This window comes from Copadichromis virginalis, linkage group LG17 (genome assembly GCF_057382275.1).
Source record: "Copadichromis virginalis isolate Kocher_CV1m ecotype Utaka linkage group LG17, C_Virginalis_male_GT1.1, whole genome shotgun sequence".
Lineage (NCBI taxonomy): Eukaryota > Metazoa > Chordata > Actinopteri > Cichliformes > Cichlidae > Copadichromis > Copadichromis virginalis.
In genome coordinates this window covers 12,003,490-12,014,655 of record NC_140634.1, presented here as the reverse complement: position 1 = coordinate 12,014,655, position 11,166 = coordinate 12,003,490, and the positions used below count along the sequence as shown (strand labels likewise).

The following is an 11,166-nucleotide window of genomic DNA, read 5'->3' as shown; positions in this document are numbered from 1 at the left end:
TAAGTCATCATTTTTTTTTTTATTAATCCTTTATTTATCCAGGTAAAAAATCTCATTGAGATTAAAAATCTCATTTCCAAGAGAGACCTGGCATCATAGCAACAAAAGTCACATACCACATAGGTATATAACATTTAAAACAAATATCATTGGTGACAACTCCAATCCAACCCTATTCCTAACTCCTCGCTATACAGTCAGGAGTGTAATTTTTTATTAAATAGTAGAATACATAAAAAAAAACTTTTCACAAGTGTTAAAATCCACAATCTATGGAGACTTGTACAACAGTTGCAACTTGTTCCAAACTCCTATTTCTTTTGCCAAGAATATGCATCAATCTTAAGGTTCACTCATACTTCCCACAACATACTTTCTATTAGCTGCGAAGTTATCTTTCAAATTCCTCATGTATACAATCAAAGGGTTTCAATCAAATCTTTTTCATTTCACATTTAGCCATGAGACTTGGCCGACAGATATCACCCCTGATGTGTCATCTAATAAATTAAGAACACTTCAACTCCTTTAAAACTGTCGACATGATGACAGTTAGCAAGTTGCTCATTGCCTTCATTTGTCATTCTGTGGAGAGCATTAGTGTTCACATGTAGTGTTTAATCATCATCTGCATCATCTGCAGTCACTTGGTATGTAGATGCAATCTTAGCCTATCAATAGCATCAAGATCAGCCAGTTCTGTGGATTGAGCTCATAATCCAATTTAATATGTTAAAGTTAAGACTTTATATTGCTTTCAATAGTTGCTTTTTCAGGTTTTTATGTCAGAGGTCTTGTATTGTATTGTACCCTATCTAGGTCATACTTTTCAGGTAGTATCCTAATGATTAGACAGACTGAGAGGAATGCATTCAGATGTTTCAAACCACAGTTTTAACGCTGATGCAAGAACTGATGCAGAGAGTAGTAGTAATAGTATTCATTTTTGATTTTAACTCTTTTTTTTCATTTGTCATAACCTTTATAAAGCTGTGCAATGTTTTTCTAACTGTAAAATAGGTTAAAAATACATGAGGCTATGTGGCTAAAAGTTTAACCTTAATAGCTGGGTTTCATTTGACGTAGACGTGACGTCGACGTAAAGCGCGAAATTTGACTGGAGGGCGGAAGTGAAAAAGATCAGCGCAAAATCACAGACAGACAGTACGCAAAATGCCTTTGTCCTGTTGTGTTTACGGATGCTCCAGTAGGTCGACCCGAGAAACTGATAAACGGTATTTTAGGGTACCAAAAATAGCCCAACGAAGAGGAGAAAAATGGAAAATTCTAACCGAAAAACGTAGGAAAAAATGGATTTTAAATTTACGTTTACAGTCGGGAGGAGCAGAGTCTGCCAATGCCCGTGTCTGCAGCGACCACTTCGTCAGAGGTAATGTTATGTTTGCAAACGAACTTATTAGCATTATGTTGTCGTTAAATTCTCGTTTACTTAGTGCTTTTAAGTTAGTAGTCTAATATTGACTTGATTGGGACTATAGGCTGCCCAAGTGCTTTGGATGACGAAGAGTCGGAGGACTGGGCTCCGACGGTCAATCTCGGCTACGAACGAAAACCCAGATCGGAATCAGTTCTCAAACGAGATAAAAGAATGAAGCTTAAGGCAGAACAGCATCGATGTGCAGAGGCGATTTTGGATATGCAACAGACGGCTGAGAGCCCGGATTTGAGCCTAGTGACAGTGGAGAACCCCGAACTGCAGCTTCCAGCTGAGAATCCACAACCAGAAGACTTCAGTATGAATGAGACATTCACTTATCCAGGTAAGATATTGTGCTGAGATGTAAAACAAACAAGAATCATGTCAAAGAGAAAAAGATGCCATTATCTGTAATGATTATGGTCCAAGTTACATATTACATGTTTGTGATTTTTTAATCACAGAGTAAATCCATACCATTTTATTCAGAAAAAAAGAAAAAGTGGCACTTATTACCGTCAGGCACACACCACAGGTTTTTGTACACTGCTGTGGTTCTTATATTGCCAGATTCCAGACAGTCTCCTTTCACAGATAAGTAAAGATATCCGTAATGTAAGGTTTCTGTGGTGAGAAACATATAAATATATTTTTTGTTTAGACGCAACATGTTTTTTTGTTGATTAAAAAAAATAATTACATTAAATTAACATAGTGAATTAAACACATTACACCAGATTCTAATAGCCCACTAAAAAACTCCTACAGTGAAAATGAGTAAAAATTGAGGTTGCCTCTATTATGCTGATTATGCTCCCCCACTGTTATATTGCAGGCTGTGCGGATGCTGGATGCCAGACAGAGCTGACGATGGATGACATCGAGAAGATGGAGGATGTTTTGAGACAGAACACAGCAGAGCTGGTTGATCTTCGGAGCAAGGCTCTGGACACACAGTTCAGCCAGGAGGCTTTTGAAAAAAATGAAGACAAGACAAAGTTCTACACAGGGCTCCCCAACTTCTTAGTTTTAATTCAGATTTTTGAACTGTGCGAGCCCTATATCACCTCGGGACCTATGTCTTTGTTGTCCAAATTTGAACAATTCATACTAGTTTTGCTGAGGCTGAGACTAAATCTGCCCCTGAAAGATTTAGCTTTCAGGTTCAATATTTCTCTGTCCACTGCTTCTAGAGTTTGGCATAAAGTAATTGACATACTTCATAAAAGGTTAGAGTTCCTAATTGAGTGGCCAGAGCGACATGTTCTTCAAGCTACGATGCCACTGAGTTTCAGACAGGCATTTGGATGTAAAGTGGCTGTGATTGTTGATTGCTTTGAAGTCTTTATTGAGAGACCATCTAATCTTCTTGCACAAGCTCAAACTTGGTCCAACTACAAGCACCATCACACTGTAAAATTTTTGATTGGTGTTGCCCCCCAAGGCTACGTCACTTACATATCTTCTGCCTGGGGAGGGAGAATTAGCGATAAGCAGATCACAATAGAGAGTGGCCTCCTAAAGAACTTGTTACCTGGAGATATTGTCCTTGCAGATCGTGGGTTCAATATTGGCGATAATGTGGGGTTTTACTGTGCTTCACTACAGACACCGGCATTCACTAAAGGGAGAAAACAGCTGTCAGCCTATGAAGTAGCAGAGACAAGGAAAATAGCCAATTTGCGTATCCATGTTGAGCGAGTCATAGGTTTAGTCAGGAGGAAATATCAAATTCTGCAGAGCAGGGCTATGCCAATAGAGAACATGTCCACAAAGCCAGGTGAGACACATGCATTGATCGACAAGATTGGGGTAATTTGTTGTGCCTTATCAAATCTCTCCGAGTCTGTTGTCCCACTGGAGTAAGGGGGGTGGGTGGTAATCAATCAGTTAAAAAAAATTAAATGTCTTGTCACTGTCACGGCTCACAGAAGGGGGTGGAGAGGAAGAGTAGTGTCCAGTATCTGCTGCTTGGCTCTGGTGATAAGTAGAACAGGGTAGAGTAATAGTAGTACCTAAGTCCTGACTCCTGATTAGTCTGTAAATGTTTTCAAATGAAATATTTTTCTCCAACTGTCATATTGTGCTGGCAGTTTGTACAGTATTATACTGTGAGATGGATTGCAATCTATTTTGTTTATTTGTTTAAAAGTCTAATCTTGTAAATAAACCACCAATGTATTATTATGCTGCCTCAATAGCATTTAATCATTGTGTAGTGTTACACAACACTTAAATGACACAATTAAATGTACAATAAAATTAAATGACAATCTGTGCTCTAATGCTACGTCAGAGCAAATACAATAGCCAGAACTCATAATGACTACCATCAGGTCATAACAATATTCAAAATGTCATTATGTTGTCGTCCTTTTATCACATTACACATGTATGTTTGTAACTTGCTGTCCCAGTATTTCTGGGAGTATACTGTTTCTAAAAAAACACTCAACTTTAGGAATCGCATCATCCCAAAACTCAAGGTCAGGCAAAATCCTTTCAACAAATATGTCATTGCGGTTCCACACAACAAAGTCACAGTACTCTGCATTTGCAATGTGAAGCTGTGCCTGAATTTGGTAATAGTAGTCATGAGTTGGGTCCAGTGTGACATTATCCCCGTCACTGATGAGGCAGAAGCCCTTCTCCCCAGCACGCATGCGCAGGTTGACCGCATCTCTCTGAGAGTGTGGGCACTAAAATCACAGTGATGAGAACAACAATCAAGATTTATCTGATGAAACAGTGAAGGATGGGTGTGGTCTGTGTTATCATAATCTCTCATTGCCCAAAACAAATGTCTATTTGAGACAGACAATAAAGCCTCATCTTATCTTAATTGAACAATAGATTAGAAATTAGAAAAGGTATTTCCTGCATTTTTACTCAGTTCACTGATTCTTATGGAAAGATGTCACACCTATGGCCTTGACTACAACAGAGTCAATACCTTAATCTCGCAGATGCCAGTTCCATGACAGTCACAAGTGACTATCCCATCAGGGGTGGACCCCATGTATGGCCACTTGGGGTTCAGCCAGAGACCGCTGTCCATACATGAGAAGCCTGCATGCTCCTGGCTCATAAGCTTCTCATATGCTCCTCTGGCTTGTGCTTCATGTTTGCATCCATAACTATAAACAGTACACATGCCAAACATGAAAAGGAAATTATTACTTAGTATTGGATGTGTAAAACAGTAAAGTGATGTATTATACAATATGCCATTACCCTAAACTATACTTAGTTCTTACCCTGTATAACCCTAGCCGTATAAGCCTATAACTAACCTCCATCTTCATAACACTTTTTTAGTTACAGTTATGGACAGTTTCATACCCCAAATCTTAACTCTGCCTTACCCTACATCAAACCCTAAATACCTTGTAGCAGCTGTGGTGAACCTATATGCCTCTGGATAGCATATGGCCTTGATCAAGCTCTTTGATGGTTGCTGGGGGTTGGTCTTAAGAACTTGTTTCAGCTTAGAGGCAGTTACGCGTCCAGCTCTTTGCCTAAACCAAATACTGCTTGCACTCTGACTTCGAGTCGCCCTCTCTACAGCCTGGACTTGGGACAGGGTGAGCTCTTCAAGCTGGAAGTCCAGGCATAGCTCTTCAAGGTCTTTGGGGGGGAGCTGCAGTGTCTCTGGTGTTCTGTACTCAGGCACAGTTTTAGGAAGCATGCTAGACTGGGGGACAAATTCTTTGTGGTAAGGTTCCCTAGACATCAGTGCTGCACTCCTTGGACAGTTTTTGCTTAAACTCTCAAAAAACCTACAGTATGTCTCTGAATCTCTCTGCACTCTTGGGCATGGAAGTGATTTCCCAACCTTTTGTGTACTTGTGCAGCCATCAATGGAACACTCAAGCTTTCGTTTTTTTGACTTTGCTGAAGAGAAGTCAATCAGAGTTACTGGGCAAGCAGGAATCTGGAAAAATTAAGCCAAAGAAGATCATTAAAATTTAAAAAGCTCTTTTCCAAAACGCTATATATGCCCGGCTTGATTAGATCTACCAGGAGCTTGAAGCCCCCGCCGGTATAGCCTACAGGGTCATTGAGGCACTCAAGCTTCCCCACCACGACAAGGTAGCAGTATAGGGGAAGATATTTTATCCTACTGTCACATGAAGTCCCAATATAACATTCTTTATCCTACATTTTGCTTTTTGGCTTACCTTTTTAACATGAGATGGCATCAGCCACTTGCACTGCTCTGATGTGCATGTCGCTCTCATTTTCACCCCAGCTTCAACTGCAAAAAGAACAGCTCCAACGTGCGAGCATGATTCTGATAGTCTGGAAATAGAGCACATAATCTTTTTAACATGAAATGCAATATTTACAGTACATTTTGATGATGCATAGCTTACTAATACTAATGTGCAATGGCACTTTATTTGAAGTAACATGTTTATTCATTAACTCTTTCTCAACAGCCTATAGAGAAATCATTATCTAGGTGATGACATGACTGAATAGTTCTACCCTCTATCTGAAAAATGCATCTGAGTGTCATGAGGGATCTAAGGCAATCACACAAATTCTTAGCTGATGAATTCTTAGCTAAAAGAAAACACTCTCTCCCCACTACTACTGAAGTACACCTGCAAAATGCTAGCAGTGCCCTATGCGTATATGTGTGTGTGTGTGTGTGTATGTGTGTGTTCTCATTGCAATAACATCCTACTTAATTAGGCTACTAACCCTGCCATACAATTGCAATGGGCTGCAATCACTTCTCCATCCTCCTTTGCAATTACCCAAGTCTTCAGAGGTGTCTCGTTAGACCTCTGAGAATGGTTTACCTTGAAACAAACAACTGTCACTCTCACGAAGTCCTAAGGATTTGGCATGTTTGTTGACGTTAAAGCCGCTAACGCTAACTGTTAGCGTGTTTAAGATAAAGCAATATAAGAACAAACACTCACCCTTGCAAACACCAAACTGTATCCATCACGGAGACGTTTTGTTCCAAGGTTGTGGACCCACCCGCTGACAAAAAAATTGTACGCCTCCAGACTCTTGAAAGCTTTCATTTGCTCCCTAGTGTAGTAAGAAGTCTGGAGGACCAAGTAGTTGGTGATATCCACAGCGTCGATAGTAGGCAAATCCTTTACTTCTGTGGTGTATTCGGACATTTTCAAAGAATACGGATCACGTCCGATATATTTTTTAACTATCTGTTTATATCTCTCCCGAGAAACGGGGTCTAAAGTTGCACAATAGCTGCTCTCCTGACTCTCCACAGTGTCCTCCATGTTTACTTCCGCCCTCCACTCAAAAATCGCGCTGCCTCCGCACGTCATCAGAACCACGTGACTGCAACCCAAGTATTGGAACATGTATTTGATTTCCCAAACATCCACCTCTCAAAGTCAAAGTATATATAAATAAATAAATGCTTGAGCTAAAATCTAATAAAATGTCCTTGTTTGTAAAATGTACCAAACTAATGCAGTTTGACATGTAGTGTTGACTCTGTTATAGACTTGTTGTTGTAGAAAATTGCATCAGCAACGTTGGAGGTGAAAAACAATTTGTGGCACTGTGACCTTATGACAAGAAAGACCTGGGTTTATTGCCTCTCATTAAAGAAGGAAATGCTGTTTAAAATGTAAGTAGAAGAATAATTATTTTCCAAACCATTTAAACTGATACGTACTACATTCTCAATCTTAGGCTTTAGAGGAATTCTGGGTTTTTTTAGCTCTTTAATATAATATTATTACACTTTCAACACCGCACTTTTCATGTGTGTATGGTCTAATCTAGACTGGGGAACCTTGGCTTAATGTTTTGAGTTGATGACCACATTCGTGTCATTCACTTCAACAGATTGCCATTGTAAGGTAAGTGTGGCCAGATAATGAAAAGTTACCCTGCGTTTGCTGTGTAGTACAGGCCTCTAAATTCACGTTTTCCACATTTAAAAACTATATGAGACAGAAAGGCCCAACCTACCAAACAGCTGAAGTCTGATATCAAGCAAAGAACTGAAAATATTTAATTTTCAAAACACAAAGTGCAAGAAGGGGTGAATCACAAAGGTAAACATGGCCTTGGCTCCATCTTTATTTTCATTGTATTGTTAGTAACAAATTAAAAATATATTTAGAAGTTATATTTCTCAGTTTCAATATTTGATATGTTGGCTTTTAAAAAGCATTTTCAAATAAATATTGCGTTGAGTTGGACTGTAAACCAGTCCAACCAAGCTTTTTATGTGAAAAGTGAAAGTGGATTTGAAAGTCTAATCTAGACTTCAAATAGATATGGCTTGTCCTACTTCTAAAATAATCACAATGTATCCCCCTATAGGGCTCATTGAGTGGTAGAGGGCAAGGTGAATAACTAGATGTCAAGGTGTTAAGTTACATAGGGTTGTGGTAAAAAAATATTTTAGGTATTTCTAAGAATAGGTTGACCCTTTAAACTTAAGAACTAAACCTTTGTGGCAATGCCTGGGCCTAAACAAGATTAAGATACCTACTGCATTTTCCATAATTTGGATAAATTTGGCCTATTATTAGTCACATCAGGTTGGTTTCCAACCCATTAACTTAACCCAGGGTTTCCCCTGCACATTCACAATGAATGAGATGGTGCTAGCAGCCTCTAATGCATCAAAATTGGTTATAAGCATACTATATTTGCTTAATAAAATTTAACAAATAGATCAAAGATCGTGGCTTTGGAAAACCATCTCTGGCCTAAGTCATCATCTGTGACAACCCCAACTCAAATCCTTAAATGTAGGCAGTCAAAATGCGTCATTTTTGGTTTTCATTAAATAAAAGGTCACACATAAAACATTCACAACTGTTCCTTTCTCCAAATTTTCGAGCTAGGTTTACAAGCTACAGTATGATGACTTAGATTTCAGAATTAAAGTCAAACAATTGGTACTTGTTCCCAACTCCAACTGTATTTATTCTGCCAGAAATATGCATCTCTCTTAAAGTTCTTTGTTCCAATTGAGAAGGAAAACCCAAAGGTGCATCTACCATAGCAAGAATAGCAACAATGATCAACCATGTATCAGACTGAGACTGGAAATGTGAAAGAAACATACCTGCATCAGCTTTGGAAGTCAGGTGAGCAGAAAATGGGAAGTACCCTTCACAAGAGCTAGAGAGAGTTCAGATGACTTCTACCGAATATTATAATCCAAAAACTTTTGATAACTTGCCACTGAATCTCAAGCAAGGTAGGCAAGTCGGAGCTGAGTAAAGCAGACAGTGGATATTCATTCTGATTGGTGTGCCTGAAAGACTCAAATCCACTATTACAGTGTTCAGTACTTGTCTCGTAGAGGACCATCCATCAGCCTTGTATAGATGTAAATGCAATTACCCAAATAACATTGTGTTATTGAGTACTAAGTGATCTCTGAAGCTGTAGGCAAAATAAAATGAAGCTGCCATGTATAGTCTACTGTGTGAATGACTGTTTAATGATGACCTGGAGGTGACATACATGTAAAAATATTCTGACACTGTGACATTGAAAACTACACTCAACATACCTTACTAACCCATTTATGTATCTCTGTAATTCACCTCTCAGGTATAGCTGATTATAAGCCACGAAATAGGCATAAGCCCATTCACAGCAAGATCTTTATGTGATGTTCGGATGTCTGGAAAAATTCAATTTCAAACTTTCATTTCAAAAACTAGGAAAAAAAAATCTTAATCCTTCTTGCTAGACAAAACATTGCACTGCTTTCGTGTGTCGGTTTTCAATCCCACTGACTCCTTGATTCAGTCTATTATATACAGCATTACAGTGAATGTATTATTCGTGCACTCGTTTGCATTACATTCAATGATACTGTGAAAATCTTTAAGTTGAATTTATTGTAAAATTAACCATCCTAACAACAAGGCTGACAACAAATTAGCTTTTAGGTCCATGACTTTCTTTGGGTCCTTGGTTAAGTTCATGTCACTCAGTGTGTTAACCCAGACATGACGTAAAAGTCACAAGACATGCACAAAAACATTTTTTAGACACTCCAGGAAAGCAAAAACGAGCTGTGACTATTACACTGACTTACTGTTGCCACTTAACTTGTTAGCAAACAGCTGGCTTTTAAGATGATTATGGGGCACAAATATTTTTTTAGAATTAATTTTTATTTTTTAAGAACTCATTAGGGAAAGATTTTATTCCTCAAGTGCCAAATGCTGCACTCTGTCCAGAAGCTATTTGCCATATGTGTTTGTCATTGCTTAATTGCTCAGGGTTGTTTGTTATCAGCTGAGCTTTTAATAACCAAAGTTGCATGATAGACAAATAATTTGAAGTTTTCCATTATAAAGATATTAGCTACAGATTCTGTGTTGACCATGGTTCATTATTTTTAAAAAATGTTAGCTCTTTAATATTAAAAAAATGTCTTTTCAGCTCTGCATATCTAAAAGAGTAGTTCTTTATTATTCATATTTTAAAACAGTCCTTGTAATCCACGTATGCTCTACTTGGCCTCAGTATAACCCTCCTTTCTGACTGGTTGCCGCTATTAAAATGACTTTGAACAGGAGGTGGGTGAGGCTGTTGTGCTCATAATCAGAGCTTTGACTGGCTGTATATAGTACAAAGCCTGTGTTTTTGTTTTGCCAGGATTACCTGGACACATAATCGACCTACTATTTGAAAAAGGGCATGTTTATGAGTGTTTAAGCTGAGCTTCTACTAGCATAGATGCTAGTACAAGCACAACAAGGGCCTATTTTTCGTTGTCCAACATGTACTGTGCTCCGAAATTTGAATGAAGAGGTTCTATATTTTGCAATTTTTGGGGGGGTCAAGATGTTCTTATTAGCCAAGTCATACTGTAGTGTTTTATTAAGAAGGTGAAAGAATATCTTTCAGGTTTTTTAAATAAATCAGTTTAAGTAACTTTATTTCGAGGATGACATTCCTGTACTCTGGTCCCTAATATATAAATATTGCATGTGCATATATTTCAAGCAGAGCTTTTTCCATTTGGCCACTGCATTATGCCTTCTTCTGAACTGCACTACAGGAGGTGCTTAAATTACAGGTCAAAAGACATTTTGTCACTAATGGAGGGCATGATTTGTGGGGGACAATGTGTTTACTTCTGCCTTGTTTATATTTACAAAAGAAAATATATTCCATGTTGATATAATTTGATGAACAACCACTTAAGGGTGTCTGTTGCTGGTGAGATATCTTTGGCACAAAGAGGCTTTGTTAACTTTTCCACACATAGAAAATTATTAATCACGTTGTCAGGAAAGTCCTTTTCTGCTGTTGCAAGCATTAGCAATCATAAATTCAAGTTGATGACTGGTGAAGTTCTAGTTTTTACTTTAGCAAGGATGTGTCAACTTGTCTTATTAGTTGATGATATAAACATTATTCTTTTTCGACAGTAAATTATTTTTATCATTACTACCATTGTAGCCATCTATCATGTTAAAGTCTGCTGTGCATATGCTAGACCAATTTTATTTCCTACCTGTTACAGTTATTTTCACCTGACGCAAGCCCTTTGTAGTGACTGAATAAGCTCTAATTATATGTTGACACAGATTCCAAGGTACCAGATGTTTTGGTGTTCAGTGTTCAGGCATGTGAGCACATTCCTGTGCCTGAAAAAAGGTAGATGTTAGTCAGCTGTCTGTCAAATTAGAAATCCCTAGAAATCCCTGATGTTGGAATTATGCTAATTTGATGCTTTTTTTTTTCAG

General features: G+C 38.3%; 2 protein-coding genes across 2 annotated transcripts; one reads left to right on the top strand and one right to left on the bottom strand.

Moving 5' to 3' along the window:
- The first annotated feature begins 1,173 nt into the window (after positions 1 to 1,173).
- On the top strand, positions 1,174 to 3,625 carry LOC146689041 (uncharacterized). The gene is made up of 3 exons (XM_085437147.1): positions 1,174 to 1,390; positions 1,500 to 1,781; positions 2,274 to 3,625. Exons 1-3 carry the CDS (start codon positions 1,174 to 1,176, stop codon positions 3,302 to 3,304), a joined length of 1,530 nt encoding a protein of 509 aa, XP_085293273.1. The 3' UTR covers positions 3,305 to 3,625.
- Positions 3,626 to 3,700: 75 nt separating this feature from the next.
- LOC146689040 (uncharacterized) lies at positions 3,701 to 6,758 on the bottom strand. The gene is made up of 6 exons (XM_085437148.1): positions 6,373 to 6,758; positions 6,149 to 6,249; positions 5,620 to 5,740; positions 4,825 to 5,372; positions 4,392 to 4,575; positions 3,701 to 4,137 (listed from the first exon to the last, which is right to left on the bottom strand). The coding sequence occupies exons 1-6, from the start codon at positions 6,748 to 6,750 to the stop codon at positions 3,823 to 3,825; spliced, it is 1,647 nt and encodes a 548-aa protein (XP_085293274.1). The 5' UTR covers positions 6,751 to 6,758; the 3' UTR covers positions 3,701 to 3,822.
- Positions 6,759 to 11,166: the final 4,408 nt, after the last annotated feature.

What these genes read in the sequence shown, in the direction of transcription:
- LOC146689040 (XM_085437148.1), bottom strand. Translation starts at nt 6,750, where the DNA reads ATGACGTGCGGAGGCAGCGCGATTTTTGAGTGGAGGGCGGAAGTAAAC. An exon ending in TGCCATCTCATGTTAAAAAG is followed by an intron (nt 5,373 to 5,619) that starts GTAAGCCAAAAA and finishes TAATTTTTCCAG; the next exon opens with ATTCCTGCTTGCCCAGTAAC. An exon ending in TTCACCACAGCTGCTACAAG is followed by an intron (nt 4,576 to 4,824) that starts GTATTTAGGGTT and finishes TACTGTTTATAG; the next exon opens with TTATGGATGCAAACATGAAG.
- LOC146689041 (XM_085437147.1), top strand. Translation starts at nt 1,174, where the DNA reads ATGCCTTTGTCCTGTTGTGTTTACGGATGCTCCAGTAGGTCGACCCGA. An exon ending in CAGCGACCACTTCGTCAGAG is followed by an intron (nt 1,391 to 1,499) that starts GTAATGTTATGT and finishes TTGGGACTATAG; the next exon opens with GCTGCCCAAGTGCTTTGGAT. An exon ending in TGAGACATTCACTTATCCAG is followed by an intron (nt 1,782 to 2,273) that starts GTAAGATATTGT and finishes GTTATATTGCAG; the next exon opens with GCTGTGCGGATGCTGGATGC.